Source organism: Heliangelus exortis, chromosome 19 (assembly GCF_036169615.1).
Source record: "Heliangelus exortis chromosome 19, bHelExo1.hap1, whole genome shotgun sequence".
Lineage (NCBI taxonomy): Eukaryota > Metazoa > Chordata > Aves > Apodiformes > Trochilidae > Heliangelus > Heliangelus exortis.
In genome coordinates, this window is record NC_092440.1 from 11882923 (window position 1) to 11907479 (window position 24557).

Consider the following 24557-nt stretch of genomic DNA (forward strand, 5'->3'; position numbering starts at 1 on the left):
AAAATCAGCAGCATCCTCAGTTCCTGCCCCACAGCCACCCACCAGGGGCCCTGCAAGTGCCAGGCCTGTGCCCACCCACTCTGGTGGGAGGGTGTTGGTATCTAAAGTCAATATTTATGCATAAAAGCTCCAAAGCTGGGTGTGAATCCAACCATCCCTCTGCTGCTTGTATGTTAGACAAATCCAAACCAAGATTTTGTGGGTTTTCAGAACAATTTATTTATCTAAGTCAGGTCCCTCTGCTAGCAGGAGTGTGGATAATTCTGTGATAAACTGACACCGAGAAGATTTAACAATTTCTTCATTTAATAAGTGATTTTCACTACATGGTATTGTACACTGTTATCTGTTCAAAAAAGATTAACAGTTTTTAAAAAACAAGATTCCGTGAGAGATTTATATAAACCAGTGATCAAGATCAACCCCTCTGGTTGGCTTATCAAGCTGTTTTCTAGGCCTTTTTGTAGAACAAAGTCTTTAGGCTAAAATGCAACAAAACCCGTTCAGGCAGCTCTAGATCCATTTCTGTAACTTCCAGATTTCTGCCACAGGATGCCACTGGGAAACAGTCCTCTTGATTGAGCTTCCAGAAACTGTACAAAAAACGTGTTTTGCTTTCACCAGGAACAGAACCAACAGCACAGCATTTCTAGTTGCTATTTCAAGTCAGAACTTCCTTTTGTCTCCAGGAGGAAGGAGTGAAGGGAGAGCCCTGCCAAGTCAGGGTGCTGGGTCGTGTACAAAGAGTTTTCTAAGCGAACTTTGGCTTCAGGAAAGAGACACAAACACTTAAAATAATGGCTTTAATCATCATTGGAAGGATAGGGAGAGGGAGGAGTGTCTGAATTAAATATACATCATACCAGGGAGGCTGGCAAGGTTGAAGGTTACTTCTAAATGCTGGCAGCAATAAAACTAACGTGTCCATGAGATTAAAAGAAAAGCGATCCCTTTAAAACAGATTAAAAAAAAAAAAAGTTCACAGTGGTTTGTATAAACAGCATGTAATTTCTGACAGTAACAAATCTCTACTCTCACAGCACACTAGTGCCCTCTTTAGATCCTAAAGAAGAAAACAAGCATTGACACACTACTCGTTGTTCAGGTTGAGGAGGTCAGTTGTACAATCACCCATCATGAGAGGATAAGATGCTGTGGAGTGGACACCGATGGAGGGAAAGTTGAAAACGCTTTTCCTGGGAGGGAGAAAAGTCTTTGATTTGCTGTTACAACCAGCAAATGCCACTCATCAGGTGAAAAGGAAAACCACAAACACATTACCTATTTTGAGCAAGCTGAACAGTACACATTACAGTTTTAAAAATGGAGGTTATATACTATAGTACAAGTCCCAGGAAGGCAGAGCCAGACTGGTTATTTCTTTGCTTGTTTTGTGATCATCCCCCTGGGAGGCGTTACGGGTCTGCTGGAATTGGGCTTCTTTTTCTCTGCAGGTTTCAAAATCTGAAAAGAGAGTTGAGTTGTTTAGCAAAAAGCTTGAGCTTTCTTCCAATCAAATAACTGACTAGTAAGGGCATTACAGAGGTTTGCTGGGTAAGCCATAAAAGTGCCTCGAAATAAAGGTGTTTCCTACCCAGCTATGAGAGGGCTCGGAGAAAGAGTGGAAGCAGGGTAACAGCTGACAGTTTGCTTGGAAAATTTAATTCCAGAGTAAACCAGTTCATCCACTCACACCAGCAAGGACTTCTCAGATTTCTGAAGATGTGAGTGCAAAGCCCTGTCTACAGGTGGTAGCTCTAAAAATCTATTTGAAACAAGCATTATAGGTTTGCAACAGTGAAGCAGCAATTTGAAATGCAGCACATTTAAAGTCTGACTGCACTAACAAGGGGGTAAAATCTTCCAAAAAAACCTTACCTGAAAAGAGCACATTAGAGTCTCATCCACACTCATCATGGCACCTGCATTGTCAAATTCTCCACAGTAATTTGGGGCAGAAAAGAGAGTTACCAATTGCCTTTTTGCAAAAAACTCGTATCCATCTTCAACAACCTTTAGAGAGAAAAGCAGTAGGATTTAGACTGAGCAGCTTCTTCCTGCCAAGGTGCAAAGCAGCTGGAACAGAGCCAGCAGCTGAAAAAATGGCTACATCTAAGGAGCATGAGTTTCAAACTTTTACAGCAAAACAGGGAGAACATCACAGGATCCTGTTCAGCATGGAGCCCATTAGCAATGAGAAAACCAGGACTGTGCCAGGTTCAAGATAATCTTGTTCAGGAATCAGTCACAATTTATATGTATTAAATAAAACCAGTTCTTTTCAAGGGTTGTTAAACACTGGGACAAGTTGTTAAGAGATCAGAATCCTGATCCCTGCAAGTATTTAAAGCTTGGCTGGACAAGATCCTCAGCAACTCAGCCTTACACTGGTTTGTCCTGTGTTGAACACACAAGTGGAGGGAGGGACCAGCTGCCCATTTCAGGTCCCTCCAAACCTCAATTATTCTGTGGCTTAATGTGTAAAATTAAAATACCTGATGGGCTCTGCATATGAGATCCAAATCATGTTTATGGAGAAACTTAGCAACCACTTCAGCACCAAATGTGAAGGACACTCCTCTGTCGTTTTCACCCCATCCTAAGACATCCTTGTCAGGGTCAGACCACAGGAGGTCACAAAGCAGCCCCTGATCTGGCACATCTGTGGGACGCATGATCCGTCTGATCTGTTCCATGGACTGAAGGTCAGGGGACAAACCTGTGCAGAGTTGAGACACAGGAGTGGTTCCCAGTTTAGTCCAACTAAAGATTGAGGTATTAGTTCAAGAGAAAAGTAACTGGGATGCAAGCTGACTCACCACTGGAGTTTTACACAGCACAATGGCAATGTTAACTCACTGATTTTATTCAAGCATTTGTAACAAAAGCCAAGTCAGTTTCTCAAAGATTTACTGGAAGCAAGATAAGCAGAACCATTTGCACTGCAAGAATCTCACTGAAACCTTCTGTAAGAGCTGTTAAGTAAGAGAAACATTAATGCTAGAAATCAAAGAGGATGTTTCTTTTAAATAACAGGCCCAGTAAAAATGAAAACAGTGTCAAACAGACCTGGTACCACTTTTCATTGCTGGGTCTCCCTGGTGCTAAAACATTTAAGGTGCAGCAAGTCATTTACTCTGAAAAGCTGCATGAGGCAGGCATCACACAGCATAACAGAGCCAATTTCTACAAATGAATCTCCAAACAATCTTGAAAGGTGCCTTCCAACTCAAACCATTCTACAATTCTGAGAACAGATGTGTTTTCAGAATGGATATAAAACTCCTAGTCATGTAAGCCTAAAAAGAAAAAAACTACAAGGATTCTTTACTTTACAAGGATTTACATTAAATATCCCTTTTGATATAAAAGAAAAAACTTTCACAAAACTAGCACCTCAATGATTCACAAAAATTGACACTAACCAAGCTCACACAGGAACCAAGGCAGAGAAAAATCCCTACAGATCTGATGTTTATGTTTTATAAACATGAAATTGCAATGACTGAGCCTAGAGACTGCAGTTTCTCAAACATCACCTCAGGAACTCTTACTTACCCCCATGACAGCAGAATATTTTCTCATCCACAATAGCTGCAATTGGTAAACAGTTAAAACAGTCTGTGAAGGTTTTCCACAGCTTAATATTGTATCTCCTCTTACCTAGAAGACATTTCAGAGAAAAAACCCCTCAATATGCTTTTCTAACACAAATTTCAACCAACTTAACATGGCTACCTGAAGTTTACTCCTGACAAAAAGTCAGCATTAAAGCCTATGCACACTTTATCTTCTCCAGTACCCACTGACACATTTTATTCCTTTCTAGAAAGTGCAAAGGTCTCTTTCACCGTGGCAGAGCACTGAGGTGACCCTGAGGACAGCAGAATGACATTCTCCTGTTGTCAGACTCCCCAGTCCCAACTTTGCTTTGGAAAATTAGCCCTTGGAGAATTTGATCCATTTCAGAAAACCTTGCCATTTGCTCTTTTCTTATAGGGAAGACAGCAATCCTTAGAAAGCAGATTTGCTTTAAACCTCTGCTACTGCTTTACCACATCAAGTCCCTTTAGGCAAAGAAACAGGGCTGAAAAATGAAAAGTGCTACAGTTTTACTTTCAAAGGGACTCTCCCAACAGATAGGAGACCTTAACATTTCTAATATATGACTAAGGCTGTGATTAATCTCTGAAATACCACACGCCTTTGTCTCCTCACTGAAGGAGAACAAGACATGGAGAGTACATCTTGGGAGCTGCAAGTCAACCATGTCCCACAGCACAGGTTGTGAGAATGCTCCAGTGCACAACTGATTTCACAGCTTAATCTCCTCAGCATCACCTGGATTTGTTAAGTTACATCCTTTGAAACATGAACATAAACTTCTATGTCACAGCAACATTTGTTGTTCTGTGAGGGTGGTCATTAACTGCACAGCAGCACTGTGGCTGGTGAAAGGGAATGCTCATAGTGCCAGATAAACACATTATTCTTCATTAAAAGGCTGATGCACTGGGTCAGAAAAAGCAACTCCTGCAGCTGAAGCCACCTGAGTGAGCAAACATCTGCTGCTCAACCCAAGCAGAGGTCTCACTGAAGGCCCCACACACACTTTGCCCCATTATGGCCAAAGCAACAGGACAATACAGCAGGGCTGCATCCAGAGAAGGGCAAAGTCTTTCTTGGTTTTTTTTAATTTTTGTTGGTTTTTTGTTTGGTTGTTTTTAACATTACAAGGTTACAGGTAAAGACCTGTAAAGAGCAGCCCATTTTTCAGTTGAAGCTGTAACACAAGTACACATCCTCCTCCTCCTCTCTCAGATGAAAGAAACAGAGGTGAACTTTTGGAAAACACAAATTAAAATTCTCTTATTTCTCATTAGATGATGTTATCATAGGAACTTGAACAAATATACAATAGTGGGAACAGCCAATAGCAGCCAATTAATAAAATAACTCCCTTTTATCCTGCTTTGTACTGTGAGGAGCAGGGAGAGGACACTTTTCCCTTCCTTGGTAGAAGGAATTTGATGAGTTCAAGTCCCTTCTTTGGTGAAGCCAAGCCCCCCCTTCCCAAAGAGTGCAAAGGGAACTGCAAAGCTACCCTGCACTCCCAAGCCAAGACTCACATCTCCAGTACTTACATTCATCATAAAACCCATAAATTCTGTTGATGCTGGCACACTCGTGATTCCCTCTAAGGAGGAAAAAATTCTCTGGGTATTTAATTTTGTAGGCCAACAGAAGACAAATTGTTTCTAAAGACTGTTTTCCTCTGTCAACATAATCACCAAGGAACAGGTAGTTGCTTTCTGGGGGAAAACCTCCATATTCAAAGAGTCGAAGCAAGTCATAGTACTGCCCGTGGATGTCACCTGTGGGGAGGAGTCAGAAATTAAATTTAAGTGGGAAAGAACAAATGACTGATGCTTCATAAAGAATAAAAACTTGCCATTACCTACAGCCAACAGCATAAAGATTAGTTTGTCTTAATATATATAAAAATGATCACGTTCTGAGGTTTGATGTCTATGTAATGCATCAGTTAACTGCACTAAGATGAAATATGGAGCTCCTCTGAAATATTCATACATGTGCAAAACAAAGTCAAGATTCCAAGAAACCAAGCACATGTCCAAATGAAAGTCTGACCTCCAGCTAAAGGATTTAAAAACCTTGTAAAGTCACTGTTCAAGTCTGAAAAGCAGCTACAATAAACTGCTGTGGTTCTCCTTTGCTTCTCCTTGTTCTGTCCTAAGTGGGCCAAACATTATTTCACTGATACAAAATGCTCCTTTCTAAAAACTTAGTGAATTCCTCCCTCAAAAGGCCTGGTGAAACTGAACTGCTTACTTTTTGGGTCTGGACTGTTTGGTGAAAGTAGCACCTGGCATTTGTCCTCTGCTTAAGGTCTGTATTTACCTGATACCCTTCCCAACCCCCCCAGAATCAAATCAAAATCATGGGGCTCACCGCAGATTTTCAGTGGAGCTTCAAGTTCTAGCAGAATAGGCTGACTCAGAAAGATTTCTCTAGATTTCAAGCACAGTCCTCTAATTTCATTCTCCTGAAGTTGGACATTTTTGCCTGGTTTTGATCCTCGCACTGTCAGAAGGAGTCAGAAGTCAGTTAATCCAAATCAACAATATCCTGAATGTTATTTTTAGAGCCTGACTAAATGCCCCTGTAATACAAAATGAGAAGATAACAGGGTAGTAACAGTCTGCTGAGGGAAAAGTGCACTGCATGCTGCCACAGCAAGGATAACATGTTCCCTTTCAGTTGTACCTTGCTTTCATTTAACAGAATTCATGGCTCAACACTTCCCCTGTTAAATGTCACATTTTAAATAGCACCAGTTTAGTTCTATTTATTTATAAAAGCCATCTTGTCCAATGTGGCTACATATATTTTTAAATGAAGCTGTTATCCACTTGTTCTCTGGAAGCTGTCTGAATTTGAGAAAAGGAAGTCTCCATTTAATAATCAACATTGGAGCTCCAGGAGGAGCAGGCAGCCTGGCCCCAGGCAGCATCCAAACAACCAGAAGTACAGCACAGTAACCACTGCACTGCCCTGTTCCACTCAGCAAACATGGAAGAAAAATAAGGACAAGGACACCAATTCTCCACTCACCAGCACAGCTTTCTGACCATTTATTTATCTATCACCCACCTCCCTCTGCATTTCTGTTACCAAGAAATACAAAGGATATTCCTATGGTAGCAATGCTGTAGTTTTATGACTGAACTACACACAACAATGTTACTACCAAAACAACTTACAGTGTGTACTGACTCCCAGAGACCCTGGTCCTGGTGGCACAATCACTGACAACACCCTAAACCACACCACCTTCCCTCAAATAAGCTTCAAAATGAAACCTTAGTTGAAATCACTGGGTAGAGACAGTGACATTAAGATAATTGTAGGTTAAAAGTCAGGGCTTCAGTAATGTGCTTTTTCAAGCAATACATGTTCCTCTCTTATTCACTGCCTGGGTATTATCACTCAACACTAACATTACATGGCAACACCAGAATTACCACCACACTTCATGTATTCATTAAGATATTTGAAGCAATGAAGCATATAAATGAAAGTTAAAGCTTTGTCACAGCAGTTTATCACGCATGAGGTTTTTCATCCATACAGTAATTTTCCAAACTCTCCTGAACCATGAACAAGTTACTCAAAATGCCAAATATCCAGAAGCAATAATGAAATCTGCAGAATAAAGTAATCAGGTGGCTGAACTATAAATGTTAAAATTTCCCCTATTCTTAAATTTTAACATTTCACGTTTGCTTTTGAGATAATACAATACACTTGTATTTAGTTTTCTGAGAAGCAAAAAATGGAACTTTCCATAATCTGGTCTTGTTAGAAATTGCTAAAGCCAAATGCTGCACACCTCACATCCATAAATTAAAAAGTATAAAATATTATACAGACTGTGTAATGCACTGAGTCACTAAAACTCATGAATAAAGATTATGCATTTATCTTTGCCGAAGGTTAAATGAAAATCTGAAAACTGCTCCAGATTGAAGTTTTTTGTGTTTCTCCAATACATTTCCACTGAACCAGTGTAATCTTCATGCAGTGTTAGTCATCTGCTTTTAGAAAACCTTGACAAGGTAAAACGATGCTTGTTGCAGTTCACAAATTCACTTGCACAGACACCACAAGGATGCAAGAACAGGACAATTAAATTCAGTTCTGTAGCACACTGCCTGCCAGTGGCATTTTGATCACTTTCATCCAACATGGAATCAGCATGGAAGAAACAAGCGTGTTCAGCTTCTTCTAACATTGATCTATATATCCTGGAAAAAAATATTCTTGGCTTCAGAAGAGTCAAAAATGCAGAAGTGCATGCTGGTGTGAGAAATCTGTATTTTTAGTGCAAAGATTTTCTCATCCAGGATGAAAGAGCTGGCAAGGAAACGCAGGATGCTCAGTCTGAATGAAGGTTGCTCTGATTGACTCTTCAAGCTACTTACTCCCAGTAAGGAAGGCAAAAATAATCAACTATAAAAATATGTTGTGTTCACAGTTTCTTTTCTCTGCTTTGGACCAAAACAGGGTAGAGCTTGTAGAGATCAAACAGTACAATAGGAATTGGCAGCTTGGTCATAAAGTCAAAGGAACAGCTCAATAGTACTGCACATACACACTTGTTTTTGTGATGCATAAAGGTTACCTGAGGAATGACAGTCTGGAACTGACAGCAAAACAAGCCAAAGATTAATTGGTTCAGGAAAAAAGTCAGCCCATTTCAAATAATATTTATGTCTTGTCTCAACACAGTGCTGCACTATTGCCAGACAGTAATATACGCCCACGCTTTTTTAGGCTGAGATGCTCCTGGTCCTAAAAATAATTTTTCAAGATCTTGAATTTTCAAGATCTTGAATTTCAGTTCAGTCTGGGCAGCCTTCTAACAAGTACAAGCTTCTCCACTGTACAAATAAAGTAAGAGAAGTTTTGGAAAAATAAGCTCTCCACTGGATGGAACAGACTGTGGAAAAGATGCCTCCCTGGAGCCTGGGTGATCTCTGCAGAGATTTCAACATAGGTTCCAATTATTAAAATTAGAGGACAAGACAAGGAGGAAAACTTCAGGAAAGGAACAATCAGACACCAATTCTAAAATGAAGGAGTAAAAGCAGAGGTGAGTGCAGTACAACAGCCACCCAGCAGAGGGGGAAAGGAGGCAGAAGTAGGAAAGAGCACCCCTCTCATTTAGGTGCAAGCAAAGAGCTGCAGGATGAAAACACTGCTTAACATTCAGGATAGCTTTTAGATTTTTTATATATATTTGTGAGGGATAAACTGTGGGATCTTGAACACACAACAGTCAGACAACCACACCCCTGTAGAGCGTGACAGATTTCTACACCACACCCTATCACTACCATTTTCCAGTGTTCAGTTTGGCACCACACAATCCTTTAATGAAGCCACCTGCAACTGTAACACTGTACAGTACCTTAGTCAAAGCACTGTATATGAAAGTGATGGATACTTAGAAAAGTATTCAAAAATAGAATATTCTAAAGTACTAGAAGTTTAATCCAAAAATCTCATTTTCCTTCAGTGTTACATACAGCAAAGCAGTAGAAATGCTGTCAACTGGAGTCCTGCAGACTCACTTTCTTGTACAGAAACTGTTTTTAAGAAAACAATCAGCAGGTCCGTTCATTTTTGGCTTATTAAGCAACTCTCTTGGATCTATCATATTTTAAGTCAAGATCTCTGCAATCCTAGAGACACTGCCAGAAATCCTGCAGGTTGTTTTTAGTATTTTTAGAGTTCTGATGACAGTTTCCCATTCAGTTTTGCACCACACAAGGGGAATAACTGACTTGAAAATGCTTGATTTTCTACCAACTTTGCTCCAATTATTTCAAACTCAAAACTGAAAAGCAGCCCCTAAGTGCCTAACCTTCTAAAACATTCTAGTTTCATATGACAATAATTCACAGCAGCATTATCAAACAAGATTCTGCACAACTGCAAAAATTTTGATCTTGTAATGCATTTCCACACAGGACAGAGCTGGATAGCAACAGGAGCTCACACTCATCATACTCAGGTAAGACCAACTCCTCCACTTCACTGAGTGGGCAACAAACACAGGATTTAATTCACCTCTCTGAATCCACAGCAGTGACAAAAATCTACACCTCATCTTCCAGATGCAGAGCTTCCATTTTTTAAGACTGCTGCAACACAGCAGGAAACAACTAGCATTAAGCTACACAAACTAAGGAAAATTATATGGTTTGATGTCAACAAGTGCTGCTTGTCTATTAGAAACTTCATCACAGTATCTCAACTCATCATGAAGTGAAATCTGACCACGTTTCAGATCAACATCTCTGAGCATGAGACATTTGAAGCAATGCTTCAGACCAAATCAGTGCTGGATTTAGCAGAAAGGGGACAGAAATAAATCAGAGACCTGCATTTCTCAGACTCTGTTCCCTGTTGTCAGCGGAAGTTTATCCATGCTCTTTGGCTCAACTATTTTTAATAACTGGAGGATGCTCTTTCTCCACTTAAAGCAAATTAGAGAGACCATGTCCTTCACAGCTACACAACAGGCTTTACTGGGAATAGAAACCTGTGGGTGTCTAATCAGGAAAGTTTGAGGATTTCAAGCTTCTCCCTGATTTTTGTGCACTGACTGGGATTTCAGCTTTCAGAACAGCTGCCAGCAGCCTAGCCTCACATGGCTTTATCCAAAGGAGCCTCCATTCATTACTTAGTTTTCCCTCAACAGCCTTTGCAGGGGCTGCAGCACAGAAAGGACTTTCAGTAACATACATCAACTCGGGTTGTCATTTGCTTCTGTATGTTGAAATTGGGTTATTTTACCCTGCTGTTTATCTTCACCATGGTAAGTCTAGTACATTTCAACCTTCATTTCTAGATATGCTCCTATCAGCTCCCCTTTCAAACCTGACCCTACTTATCTCTGAGTAACTGCCAAGGCATGAGATGAAGGTAATGGATAAGGGGCTCAAGCAACAGGAACACCATCTGACATGACAGGGAAAGTAAGCCATGCTCACAGTCAGGGAATCTTGGGATTTGTCACTCATTCTCTGCATGCTCAGCAGGAATTCTGCCATTTCCTGGAACCCTTTCCATGACTATACAGATGCCACTGAATTTTAATCTTCCTGGGAGCTTTTCTGCATCATCTCTGCTGGCAGTTTTGATTTAGCAGACACACACAGATGAAGGTTCAGAACCATGAAGTTACTCCTTGCAATATTCCTCCTAGAAGCAGCATAATTTGTTATCCTGCCTGTCCCTTCTTATTCCTCAGTGAAGTCACTATAGTTCCATAAATATCTGTACCCACTATCGAGGACACTTCAGAACCATTTCAATATCCAGGTGGCAGGATACTGTAAGTTACTATATTTTAGAAGCCTTATTCTTGTGAAAATTGTTGTTAATAGAGTTACTACATTTTAGAAGCCTTATTCTTGTGAAAATTGTTGTTAATACAGTTACTACAAGTGATAAAATTAGACAACCTGTACTTCTGAGGTGGTTCCTAGCATAACACAACCCTCATTAGTGCAGAAAATAACAAAAAAAATTTTATTCCAGAAAAAAAAAAGGTATGTCCAATGTTTTCACTGGATGGCTTTCCAAGGTTGAGAACAGTCCTACTGAAAACTGGTTTTTGTGACATTTCAATGCCAGATGGCTCTACTTTAAGCATGCAGCACACAAACTCTTCTAATATTTACCTTAGGATGAGAAGCTAAATATATACTTCCAGGTCTTTTCAAGTACAAACTAATAATTTCAGCTTAGTTTAATGTGGGTGGAAGAGTATCATTATGTGAGGAAAAAGAAAGAACAATATGAGTTGATCAGAGAAGTCGGGATAGAAACTAAGTGAAAACCCCTCAGAAATACATATGAATACTTTGGATTAGGAACAAAGTAACAGCAATTTATTTTTTTTACCCTTTAACCACTCCACCTCCACCATCAGACCAGACTCACTACTGGCATAGCCTCTTGATCTTCCTCCAAAAGTGCAATGCTAAGGCATATTATAAAACATAAGTACCTGCTTAGCTGTATTTTTAAATTGCTTTGAAATACTGCATCAACTATCTCCTTAATACTGGGGCTTGTTAGCAGTAAAAAGGGAGGGATAATGCCCTGTGGTCATATCCTTTGCTATTTACTAGCAAAATTACCTGGAGTTAACCAATATAAAAATATGCAAGTATACAGCTTAAGGAGAGCTGTGATGAATTACCAAATTGCTCTAAAAATTAAAGCTTGCACAGAGATTTGGGTAACTCATTTTGTGAGTAAGCTGATTATTAAAACAGATTTTGCAGTGTTTTCATGTTTGAGCATGATTTTAATCTCTGCACAACCTTTTCAGGAAGGGTAGCACTTGAAATGGATTTCTGGTACAGTCACACCAGACTTTGCATAACTAACATTATGCAGCAGTTCTACCAGAACTGCACCAAAAAAGAATTTATTGCTTGTTCTAAATAGGAGAATCCTTATAAATACTTTAGGTATTTTTTCCTCCCTCTATTTGAAATCATGCAGACCTCCACTTTAGAGGTTCAGTCATGTCACCTACTTAGCTGGACCTTAATTTCAGGGAAAGGATGAATAAAGATTTTAAACAACCAAAGAGAATGGTGTTTGCAGTGATTCAAACATTTAGCACTCTCCCCAAAATGCAAAGTTTGCTAAACTGCAGAATCGTTTTGCCCTTTTGGAAAAAAGTATATAAATGACAGACTGCCACAAAGGTCAATCATTACTCTGTCTGGAAAAGATGTTTATAGCAGACATTTAATAAGCAACAGAAAGCCACTAGTATAGGCTATTAAGGGTGGTAATTGTTTTAAATATTGAAAGACAATCCTTGCCTCAAGGAATCCAAAATCCCAGCTGAAATGTCAATAAAAGAAAAAATAAATTTCAGTTCTGGCAGCTGATGCAACCTCAGGTAATGTCTTTAGTTGCATGAACCATCACCTCCTAAAAAAATCTTGTCAGCAAACCTTCTGAACCTTGATTTATGAACTCTCATCTCTCCTCAGGTCTGATAGAGATACACAGCCTGGGTAATAATGTAACACATACAATACATCTTGCTACTTTTTGAAATGAGAAATAATAAAAAAATAATTCAGATCTCTTTCTAGGATTATCTTGTTCCACGTTTTTTACATTAAGAACCTACCCTTTGAGAAAAACACACAAGGTACACTGGGGGAAATCAAGTCAGAACAGTAACCTAATACCTGCAATAAAACTGAGCATGTATTAATATGTCACCAAACACACAACATACAGGACCCGACAGCTACAAATCCTCCTACTAAAGTTTTAAAAAAATCCTGGTATAAATTTATGAACGGAAGCATTTAAATAATTTGAACCAGGTCAGTTTAAATTGCTAACAGGCAAGACTCAAAACACATGACAGAAGAAGTCCTATTTACTTTTACTTATTCTAGCTCAATAATCCTGTAAGACTTTTACGGGATTTTAACTCCATATGATTCTAGAGTAGCACTGTTGTTCCTCTGACCTTTTGCTATCCAAACCACTACACATGCAAAATATTGTAAGAAGGAGAGGGTGTAATACAGCTGAAAAACATTTCTTCATCATTTGTCTCAGCAACATCTCTGATGACTTTATGCCAAATGGAAAAAAGTTAAATCCCTGACCAAGCTCTCCGAGCTTAAGTCCAGATGAGATGCCTGCAGTGACCGATGTGACATGAGGCTCATCAGGCTGGTTTCCTTCAAAGAATAATTATGATTTTTTTCTTTGATGTAGGGAAAAAAATTTATGACCGGCTGTTTCTCATCCTTTTGCCTTAAGAAAGCTCGGCCGACAATTCTAGTCTGGCGCTGACCGCTGCAACCAAAGGGATGGTGCTGAAGATACCCCTTGCAACTTTCAGGTTTTCCTTTGATTTAGAAACTCCCATGAAACTCCTTCCACCCCAAAGCACTAAGACGACAAAATAAGGCCTTCCACAGACTGTTTGAAACACCGAAAGCCAACTCTCTCTTCACACTTTAAAAAGCTACCATGTGTTACGAATTAAGAGTCAAAGCCCTATGGAAGCTTTAATGCAAAGAGCTAACCAAAGCGAAAACCACGATATCCAGAAACCGGTGCCAGTCTCCTCCCGGTTTTTTAAAAAGCTGCCTCAACAGTCTCTTTAAATACACCAAGTCTTATTTCTAGAGCCCCACGACTCCACCGCTAAGAACAGCCCCCATATGCATGTGTGAAAGGCCAAAGAACGACCCAGGTTTTTAAAAAACACTTTCGTACGAAAATCATCCTAAATTAAGCATCGCCTTAGAGCTGCAGGGGAGGAGAAGAGGGGCCGCCGGCTGCTCCCAGCAATGCACCGGGAGCGCAGAAGGGATGAGGGAACAGGAGCAGCTCATGGACACAAGGACTGAAGGAAAAGTTGGGGCTGAAGAGCGGAGTCGCCCGGGGCGGTGGCGGGGGACGAGCCCCGGGAAGACAAAGCGTCCCAGCGCCCCTCCATTTTGGTCCCCCCGAGCCCACCGGGCATCACCCGAAGCGGCGGCTGAGGTGAGAGCAGGGAAACGCCACACGGACGGGATCCCGGGGACCGTCCCGGCCGCCACCCACCCCACGGCCACCCGCCCCGTGCCTTCCGCGACCCTCACCCTCCAGCAGCCGTTGGATGATGCTGTCGATGTTGAGCTTGTCTATATCCGCCATCGCCTCTCAGCGGACGGGCGGACCCCTCCCCGCGGCTCCCCTCCCTCCGCTCGCTGCTTGGCCGGCCCGACTTCTCTCCTCGTTCTGCCTCGTTTTACCCTTGCCTCCTTCCTCTCCTCCTTCCTTCCCTCTCTCTCTCTCTTCCCCCCCACCCCCCCTCGACCTCCGGTCTCAGCAGACACCCAGGACTGAACAAAATGGCCGCCGTCTCCTCAGCGAGCTCGGCCGGCGCACGGATACTACGAACGCGAGGCGCCTCACCGGGAACCTTTTATAACCCGGGCGGGAAGCGCGGGTTCGGAGAACGCAGCGCGGCCGCCACCGTGCGCCGAATCCTTCCGCTTACGGGAGAGGAAATAGTGCGGCGCGCCGGGGCTGTCACAGGGGTCGGGTCTCTCTCCCTCGAAACCGGGCCGAGAGTTGGGCCCACGGGACGTTTAGTGTCTGCTGATGGCGGGAGGGAGGCAGCGGCTGCGGTGGAGCCTGGTGGGAGGCGGCAGGCATGAGGGGTGCGCTCCCCTTCTGCATCATGGCTGCCTTGCCAGACCCGGGTGAACGGCGCTGAAATGGCGCCAACAGCTGCTCTGTCCCTCACGGGGTGCTGCGGGATGTGTGGGGAAGGGCTGTGGGGCCAACATGAGGTGAAGGTGGTGGTGGTCCCTTCCCTCTCCCCTCAGGGCCCGGCCTGGAGGACTTGGGGGTCCCCGGCCCTCAGGGAGCCCCATGCAGGCCCGAGCCCTGCTCGATGCTCAACCACATCTGGGTGCCCATCACCAGCTCTGCCAGAGCACGGCCTGGTGCCTGGGCACTGCTGGGCTCTAAGCTTCCATTTCTGCTCCCTCAGAGATGTTCCTGCAACCTGAGCAGTTCCTTCAGCTCCTGAGCAGCTTCAGGTACATGGCTCTTCCCCTGTGAATAGTGTCAGTAGCAAGGGCAGAGTGCTTGGAAGTCCCTATGGATGGAGACATTAACCTCCTCTTTCAAGAGTATCTTACTGTTTTCCTTCACACTTCTGTTATTTTATCCTACATGTAGCTACAACTTGGCTACAAGCAATTAACAAGGTTCTACATTGCATTTTCAAGGGAAATGGGCAGTGTGGGCCTTTCCCCTGTTCATTTTGCATCTCGGATTGGATTTTGTGTTAATTGCCTCATTTACTCCAGCTTTAATTTGCAGGGATGGCTGCGTCAACCTCTTTCCCCCCCTCCCTTCTCTTCCCCATGTGAATTTCTACCACGTGTGCTGGATTCCTCCTGCCCACAGTTATACAATATTCATAACAGCTTCTTGCTATGGTGGGGCCGGAGCAGAGTTTGGGGCAGTGAGGATGATAAAGGAGAGGACTTGCAGCCTCAGCAACACCTTGGATCTGGTGGGAGGAAGGAGATAAGAGGATTCAGACAGAATCTGCCTGAAACACAGGTGCTCTCCCGTTGCAAAATGCAACTTTAAGAGTCAACTTCCCTGAGCCAGTGCTTATCGTAGGGAGCACGCCCAAGCTGATATGCTAATCTTTGTCATGCTGGTGTAAGCCCAAAGTAACCCTGTTGAAGACAATAGAGTTACTTCAGGTTTACTTCAACGTGACAGCTTTCACAGTTTTACATCTATTTTTCAGCTGCACCATCCCAGGGAACACCCCTCCCCACCAGCTCCTTGACACCAAATGCTTGCTTTCTCTTTCAAATCCTTTCTAAATCTGCAGGGCAAGTTGTTCTCCTGGACTTAGCTGAATTATTTAAAAAGAGAAATTGGTCCTGTGTTTCCAGAGGAACCTCCAATGGCCTTGTGTTCCTTGCTGAAAATCTCTTTATCTTATCTTGTCCTTCAGCTGTTATCCCCTCTCCAAGGATGAGTCCTTCAAGGATCTGAGCACCTCTGCTGGGGTGCTGAGTCCCTTTCCTTCATGTTAATGCTCTGGGAAATGGAGTGGAGGAGGAGAGCTCAGCACCTCCCAGGGTACAACCCAAAAGATGTACTGTGGAATTCACTGGGAACTTATTTTAATGAATTCACTGTACTTCTGGAAGGGAGGAAGGATCCAGCAGGGACTGATCAGGGCAGAGAATGAATCTCACTTGCTGAACCACATCAGGCAAGGTCCGAAGCACTGTCAGTTCCCATTAAAGGAGGTGTAGCCAAGGGGAAGGGAAAGAAGTGACAGATAAAGGTGAATCTGTCAAGGCTCTGTCATCACCTTAATCACCAATGTTCCTTGCTACAGCTCCGTGTCTTGACAGCAGCCACCACTGCCTGGTGTCCTGTTTGGAGGGGGGTTTTGCATTTGCAGAAAAAATAAGGACCCTTACTTAACAGCAGTAAACTCTGAGATGAGCCAGAGAGATTAAAAATGCCACCTCAGAATTATCTTTTTAGCAAGCTGCCTTTTCTCTCTGGGAAAAAACAAGCCTTGCACCACACAAACTTCTCTGGTTAGCAAAGGGACTCAGCAAAGGTGTTATAAATACCCTGACACTATTTTTGTTCTCAGGTGTTGCTCACAACAATGATTTATTTCTAAAGGGGGAAGGGGAATCCCTTTGTCCTTAAACTCTGCACACAGACTTGAAGCATTCCCTAATTTTGAAGCTTCTGGTTCATCTATCCACCTTTTCTTTCTATTTGTCTACAACTGGTACTCTGGTTTGCTAAATACATAATGATGTTCACTTTTTCTCCCTTGCAGCTCTGAGACCATTGTGTCTCTTCCTCCTTCCCTCTCTCCTTGCCTCAAAATTCCACAAATAAATCACTGTTGGCGACATTCCTTGTGATCTCTGTGTAAAACATCTTTCCCCTCTGATTCCTGCTCCCTCCTGTGGATGCCACTTCTGTTTATTGTTGGGTTGCTCACAAGGTGGCTGGGTTTAAAAATATAAATATTGTAATAGCCACCTACATCCAGGACTTTTATCATTGGTCTGTACATATAAATTTATATGTAATATATGGACACACATGCATGTGCTGTGTGTAATATGTATATATCTTATATATACACAGGTACCTGTCTATCTGCAGGTGATAATGAAGCATTCCTTGTTTTATTCTGGTAGGTAGGTGGATCCTAAGAAACACAAGCCACCCACTCTTCCCCTTGCCTTAGATGATGTCCTGGTAGACAAGAAGATGCCCATGAGCCAGCAATGTGCCCTTGTGGCCAAGAAGGCCAATGGCATCCTGGGGTGCATTAGAAAGGGGGTGGTTAGTAGGTCAAGAGAGGTTCTCCTCCCCCTCTATTCTGCATTGGTGAGGCCACACCTGGAGTATTGTGTCCAGTTCTGGGCCCCTCAGTTCAAGAAGGACAGGGAAGTGCTTGAAAGAGTCCAGTGCAGAGCTACTGAGATGATTAAGGGAGTGGAACATCTCCCTTATGAGGAAAGGCTGAGGGAGCTGGGTCTCTTTAGTTTGGAGAAAAGGAGACTGAGGGGTGACCTCATCAATGTTTTCAAATATGTAAGGGGTGAGTGTCAGGGAGATGGAGTTAGGCTTTTCTCAGTGGTGACCAGTGATAGGACAAGGGGTAATGGGTGTAAATTGGAGCATAGGAGGTTCAAGTTGAATATCAGAAAAAATTTTTTACTGTAAGGGTGACGGAGCCCTGGAACAGGCTGCCCAGGGGGGTTGTGGAGTCTCCTTCACTGGAGACATTCAAAACCCACCTGGACACGTTCCTAGGGGATGTACTCTAGGGGGCCCTGCTCTGGCAGGGGGGGTTGGACTAGATGATCTTTCCAGGTCCCTTCCAACCCCTAGGATTCTATGATTCTATGATTCTATGATTCTATGATTCTATGATATCTTATTTATACACAGGTACCTGTCTATCTGCAGGTGATAATGAAGCATTCCTTGTTTTATCCTGGTAGGTAGGTGGATCCTAAGAAACACAAGTCACCCACTCTTCCCCTTGCCTTAGATGATGTGTTTGCTAAGGCTGTGAAATTCATTGTGTTTGTGTACACTTCAAACAAAGATCTACACGGCCTGTCCAAACACTGCAACAAGAATGGGTGACTTGTGGGGCAAATGTGCTTTTTCCTAACATGACACACAGCCAAGATTTAAATGTTTTCCTAACTCCTACTCCTCGCATGCAGATCTCCTTCTCTGCCAGTCAGGATGAAGCTTTTACACCCTGCTTCTTGCTTCTCCTCTCTGAAATATTTTGCTGACCCTCAAATTTCAGATGCTGCAGAGTCCTGGGGGCTGACGGTGCCAATTTGTCAGACAAAAGAAGAGGAGCTGGAAAACACTTCAAGAATGATCTGGAGATGTGGGGGTCCCTGTCCTCTTTGGAAGGAAATCAGTGACGCACAGGCAGGTGTTTTCTTAGTGTTAACTTTTATTTACAAAACATCCAGAGCAATCATCTCCCTCCAGCAAGAAAAACCCTGCAGGCTGCAGGGCTGCACTGGGCAGGACCTGGGGGAGAGCTCGGGGTTGGCTGCTGCTCTGGAGCCTCTGGCTTCACACTGGGGCTCCCCAAGGACTCCAGAAACCTCATCCCCAGACACCCAGCAGCAGGCTGCCAGCCCAAGGCTTTTTTTCTCTTCTTTTCTGCACACCAGAGCCAGGTTTCCAGATTTCCACTGAGCCACATGCTTAGCAGTCTGACCAAACAGCTGGTTCCTGTCAGGAATCTCCCACCCAAGGAAGCTGTCAACAATGTCAAATCCATATCAAGTTTGTTAAAATCAAATTTTTGATAAAAGATTCTGCTTGAATAGTCTTGAGACAAATGATTCTGACATGGGAGAAAATGTGATTTGCTGTTCTTCCCCTCCTACTTCTTTTATTTTTTAGTTTTCTTTTGTGGTAAAAGCAGTTCGTAGGTTTCTGATGAAAGGTATTTTCCAGTGGAGAAATGTTCTGTTGGTGAGTTTTTGATACAGGCAAAAAATGCTGCTGATAAATTCCTTATTATATAAAGGTGCCCTTTTTTTCCTAGTGCAGCAGTGACCACAATAGGATTTTTCCTGCTCTAGCTACTTGGATTAAGGAAACACAGCACATTTCACCTTCTCAGTGAGCTTCTTACATGAATCTGAGTTCTCAAGCTAAACCAGGCACAAGAGAAAAAGTCAATTGATGTGTCCTGCCCCCATGGAACATCCCTGGGCAAGTGTGGCAGAGGTCTGCTCCATTGCTTTAAAAAAGAGGAGAACTGGGGCTAAAGGGGGCTTTGTCCTACTTTAAGTGGAGCACAGCCATAGCAGCTCACTTGACACTGCCTTGGCAAGGAGCAGAGCCTTCATCTTCCCCTCTTCAGTCCATGCCCTGCCAAAGCCTCAGTTTCATAACCCTCCAGACAACCTCTTGGGGGTTTTCATGGGGCTCAGCTGAGCCATTCACAGAGGAGGCAAGAAAAAATACAGGGTGGTCAGTGCTGTGCATCCAGGACAGGGCTTTTCAGCCCTTCTTTGGTGGACTTTTCTTTTTTTGGCCTTTTTTCTTTGCTGTGCTCACCTTGGTCTGCCTGGATGTGGTTACAGAGGTATGAGAATTGTCCCAGGGTGTGGAGCAGACCTTGAAAGGTGGGGAGAGGCAACTGCTTCTCAGAAAGGTTAAGGGGGACATGTTGTGTAGCTTCAGCTTCCTCTGGCTTGAAGAAAGCATTTTGGTGATGTTCCTCATTGCACTGAGCAGAGGTTCACAGCAGCAGCCTGGGACTTGTAAGGAGCTGGGCTGGGACATTGCTGATTTCTTTGTTTTCTCTGATTTTACCTCAGCATAGCTCTGCTCCTTGGGTGAGCTGCTGCCCTCCTGAAAGCTGAAGAAAAAGGAGGACCAGGAGGGCTGCCAGGAGAGTTGGAAACTGGAAATAAGATGAAGGTCTGTTGGTATCTTTTTTGGTCAAATGATTGCTGTGCCTCTGAGGGCTCTGGTGGGAGACTGAACACAAGATGCAGGAGCAAGAAAAAGATCTTCCATGCACCCTGGAGATCCCTGGCTCCAAAACCCTGGAGGTTTTGAAATGCAGATGAAATTCCACCTGCAGCTGCCTGCAGGCTTTCTGAAGGTTGGTGCTCCAAAGCCTTCCCAGGCCTGGAGCAGGCTCCAGTTGTGGCTTTGCTGGTCCAGTTTTTACTTTCCCTGAAAGTAAAACTCCTGAAAATCCAGAACAAAACCACTGATAGCTCAGAAACTTGGAGGTTCTGCTGACATGTTTGACCACTGGGGAGGTAGACACCACGTGTGCTTATTTATTTGTTTCTATTCTCACCTCCTCCCTGCTGCTTGCTGCTCAGGAGCCTGGCAGATTTTCAGGAGCCAGGCTGCTCTTAGGGAATGTTGTACAAAATTGAGCAGAATCCATGGATGGAGTCACCTTTGATCCCTGGATTGTCCACACAGCTCAGACAGCTTCCTGTGAGCTGCTGGAGCATCCCCTGCCACTGGTATCCCTCAGGACCAGGTGTAATGTGGAGGACAAGGTCTCCATCCATGCCACATCCCTTGGATAATTCCATGGAGTGATGGATTTACACCACAAGCTTATTTATTTGTTTCTATTCTCACCTCCTCCCTGCTGCTTGCTGCTCAGGAGCCTGGCAGATTTTCAGGAGCCAGGCTGCTCTTAGGGACTGTTGTACAAAATTGGGCAGAATCCATGGATGGAGTCACCTTTGTTCCCTGGATTGTCCACACAGCTCAGACAGCTTCCTGTGAGCTGCTGGAGCATCCCCTGCCACTGGCATCCCTCAGGACCAGGTGTAATGTGGAGGACAAGGTCTCCATCCATGCCACATCCCTTGGATAATTCCATGGAGTGATGGATTTACACCACCAGCTCCCAGGAGAAGGGATACACTCCAGGCAGTGCCTGCATGGGGGGTGCATCTCCCAGCTCCTGCTTTGGTGTGTCCCCCCCCCCTTCCAAGCCATCCTACCTTTGCCACTTCTCCCAGTGCCACCTCAGACAAGTCTTGGGTATTTTTTTTTTTTATTTTTGGCAGCATGTAGGTCACTGGAGAGCCTTGGGGACCTGGCAGCTGACATTCAGCCTTGGATTTGCATCCCTGTGTCAAGCTTTCTGGAAGCAACAGAAGTGCAGTTGCTGGTGTGACCAGCTGCCTTCTGTGGGGCTTCTATTAAATGTCTTTCTCAGCATGGGAGAGTTGCCAGAGCTCTTTTGATGTACATAAATATATATAAAAATATCAAAGAAATGGTTTTGTTTAGATATATATAGAAAAAGTCCCACCTGGCTTTTTGGAAGGGTTTCAGCTGGAATGTAACAGATCCCCTCTTCTTCTCCAAAAAGGTGAGCTGTAATTTTCAGCTGAACTTTTCTCCCTTTTATAGCTGGGATTTGGCACACACGAGGTAAAAGCAACCACAGGGTCCCTGCCCTTCCCCATCCCTGGAAGGAAAAAGCAGCAGCAAATGTCAGGGGCAGCTGCCCAGGACAAACCTGGGGGCACAGGGGCTGCTCCCTGAGACCTGTTCAGCACTGGGGGCTGTGCTGGAGGCAGCTCAGGGACCCCAGGAGATGCATGGCCTGGTCACTAAAATGCCTTCACAGCCATGACCTTCACAGGGGACCCCTGGGGATGGTCATGCTGGAGCACATGCTGCTTCTCCCAGCCTTTATTTGCTTTGCCTTCACTCCTCTTTCAACCCAGGCTGACACCAGCTTTCTCTCTATTTTAACAGCAGTGTAAGCACGGGCAAAATGTCAAAACAAGCAGCCACCACTGCCTCTGTTTTCTTTCCTCCTGCACCCTTTTACATTTTGGTTGCTCAAAGGACCTTTTCCAGCCCCCATGAGCCACCCTGCACTGTGGTTGGTTGCTGCATTTTAATTAATTTATAAAATTTAATTTTTTTAATTGGTTTGCACTTGTTTTTATTATTCCTTTAGTTATTATGAAGGCTGCAGATTGCAGCCTCCTCCCAGCCCCAGCTGGTGAAGTGACCTCCCTGGGCTGATCCAGCCTCTCTCCATCCAGCAGCAGGCAATGCCAGAAATGCTCCAGGAACCACAGCTCCCCAGTGCCACATTTGCATCAGAAACTGGGGAGTGAGGAGGAAATAAAGTACAAAGAGCTGTGAGTCACTTGGTGAAACTCTGGGACTGCTGCTGGATTCCCTGGAGCTTAAAACCAGGAGGGATTGGAAATCCCAGGGGTGCAAGCAGCCAGGATGAGAACACACTCAATCCTCATGTTCTGGGAGCTCAGCCATGACAATGAGCTCCTTTCTCTTTGGTGTTTTTTTGTTGTGCTCTGATTAATACAGGAATTGTCATCTATGCCCATGCTGAGTGACCACACATCCCTCTGCTTTTACTGCCCCTGCTCTGGAAATGGGTTTTGGGCTGTTCTCAGCTCCCCTGGGTTGAAGTGGGAGCACAAAGTGATGTTTAAAATCCTCCGCTCGCTCCTCCCAGCCTTTAAATGCTTCTCCTTCAACTGCTTGATTAATTAATGCTCTTCTGTTCCACTTTGAGGATGATATTCAGTGATGTGACTGAAACTCACCTCCCAGGGTGGAGACAAACTCCTGCAGTGAAATGGGCTGGACGGGTATTTTTAGTAGAAGAGTCTTTTCAGCTGAGGATTTTGAAGTTTCTGGTCATTTCCCTGTCTGTCTCTGACTCACACCTCAAGTCCTTTCTGTTGTTTGCTGCAGATGTTGAAGGTTACAATAATGTGGGAGTTAAGTGCTCAGCTTTGGGGGGAAGAAGGAAGGGAGCAGCAGGATGAGCTCTTGCTGCTCCTTGGCACCAGGCAGCCCAGCTCAATGCAAAACTTCCAGGGAGCTCCACTCTACAGGTGTAATTAGCAAAATCCTGGATCCAACCAGGTCTCCTCCAGATGCTCCCAGGTCCCAGCAGCAGGTTGGTGGCACAGGAGGAGCTGGGGGGCAGGAGAGGGGGGGGATGTGAGCCAGGCTGCCTCCCTTATTCCTTAGTGGCTTCTTGGCTTTGCCTGCAGGCAGGGATTTCAGCCAGAAACGCTGTCAGTCAGGTTTGTCCTGCCAGCCTCAGCTCACCTTGGAGCTGTCAGCCCTGCAAGGGCACTTAACCCTCCCTGGATGCTGCATCCTGAGAGCTGGTACCTTGGTGTTTCCCTCCTTACCCTTACAGCCCAGATTTCTGAACTCTTCAGGGGTCAACAGACATTGAGAACACCAAGAAAGACATTTAGAGCACCAGGAAAGATATTGAGAGTATCAGGAAAGGCATCAAGAGACCAGGAAAGGCATCAAGAGCACCAGGAAAGGCACTGAGAACACCAGGAAAGGCACTGAGAACACCAGGAAAGGCATCAAGAGACCAGGAAAGGCACTGAGAGCACCAGGAAAGGCATCAAGAGCACCAGGAAAGACACTGAGAGCACCAGGAAAGACACTGAGAGCACCAGGAAAGGCACTGAGAGCACCAGGAAAGACATGGAGAGCACCAGGAAAGACACTGAGAGCACCAAGAAAGACATTGAGAGTGTCAGGAAAGGCATCAAGAGAACCAGGAAAGACATTGAGAGCACCAGGAAAGACACTGAGAGCACCAGGAAAGGCACCAAGAGAACCAGGAAAGGTATTGAGAGCACCAGGAAAGGCATTGAGAGCACCAGGAAAGGCATTGAGAGCACCAGGAAAGGCATCAAGGGCACCAGGAGAGACATTGAGAGCACAGGAAAGGCACCGAGAGCACCAGGAAAGGCACTGAGAGCACCAGGAAAGGCACTGAGAGCACCAGGAAAGACATTGAGAGCACCAGGAAAGGCATCAAGGGCACCAGGAGAGACATTGAGAGCACAGGAAAGGCACTGAGAGCACCAGGAAAGGCATCAAGGGCACCAGGAGAGACATTGAGAGCACAGGAAAGACACTGAGAGCACCAAGAACGACATTGAGAGTGTCAGGAAAGGCATCAAGAGAACCAGGAAAGGCATCAAGAGAACCAGGAAAGGCACTGAGAACACCAGGAAAGGCACCAAGAGAACCAGGAAAGGCATCAAGGGCACCAGGAAAGGCACTGAGAGCACCAGGAAAGGCATCAAGAGCACCAGGAAAGACACTGAGAGCATCAGGAAAGGCATCAAGAGAACCAGGAAAGGCATCAAGAGAACCAGGAAAGACACTGAGAGCACCAGGAAAGGCATCAAGAGACCAGGAAAGGCATCAAGAGAACCAGGAAAGGCACCAGGAGCACCAGGAAAGGCACTGAGAGCACCAGGAGTGGCACCAGGAGCACCAGGAAAGGCTCTGAGAGCACCAGGAAAGGCACCAGGAGCACCAGGAAAGGCACCAGGAGC

The 24557-nt window shown here is 44.4% G+C and overlaps 1 protein-coding gene and 1 long non-coding RNA gene across 3 annotated transcripts; one reads left to right on the plus strand and one right to left on the minus strand.

Annotated features, from left to right (window-relative positions):
• Positions 1-288: 288 nt before the first annotated feature.
• PPP1CC (protein phosphatase 1 catalytic subunit gamma) lies at positions 289-14527 on the minus strand. The gene is made up of 7 exons (XM_071762704.1): positions 14235-14527; positions 5974-6105; positions 5145-5375; positions 3559-3663; positions 2496-2719; positions 1879-2013; positions 289-1464 (listed from the first exon to the last, which is right to left on the minus strand). Exons 1-7 carry the CDS (start codon positions 14287-14289, stop codon positions 1375-1377), a joined length of 972 nt encoding a protein of 323 aa, XP_071618805.1. The 5' UTR covers positions 14290-14527; the 3' UTR covers positions 289-1374.
• A 16-nt stretch (positions 14528-14543) lies between these two features.
• LOC139804908 (uncharacterized) lies at positions 14544-19019 on the plus strand. Of its 2 annotated transcripts, XR_011729598.1 has the most exons (3): positions 14544-14798; positions 15134-15275; positions 18393-19019. It is a non-coding gene; the product is annotated as an uncharacterized lncRNA (long non-coding RNA). The 2 variants fall into 2 exon arrangements; XR_011729597.1 differs by lacking the exon at positions 14544-14798 and having other exon boundaries at positions 14907-15275.
• The last annotated feature ends 5538 nt before the right edge of the window (positions 19020-24557 follow it).

Excerpts from the sequence above, each read along its gene's own strand:
- PPP1CC (XM_071762704.1), bottom strand. The coding sequence starts at position 14,289 with ATGGCGGATATAGACAAGCTCAACATCGACAGCATCATCCAACGGCTG. Across the intron at positions 2,720-3,558 it reads AATATTCTGCTGTCATGGGG|GTTTGTCCCCTGACCTTCAG; the intron begins GTAAGTAAGAGT and ends AACTCTGCACAG. Across the intron at positions 1,465-1,878 it reads CTCTAATGTGCTCTTTTCAG|ATTTTGAAACCTGCAGAGAA; the intron begins GTAAGGTTTTTT and ends CTCTCTTTTCAG.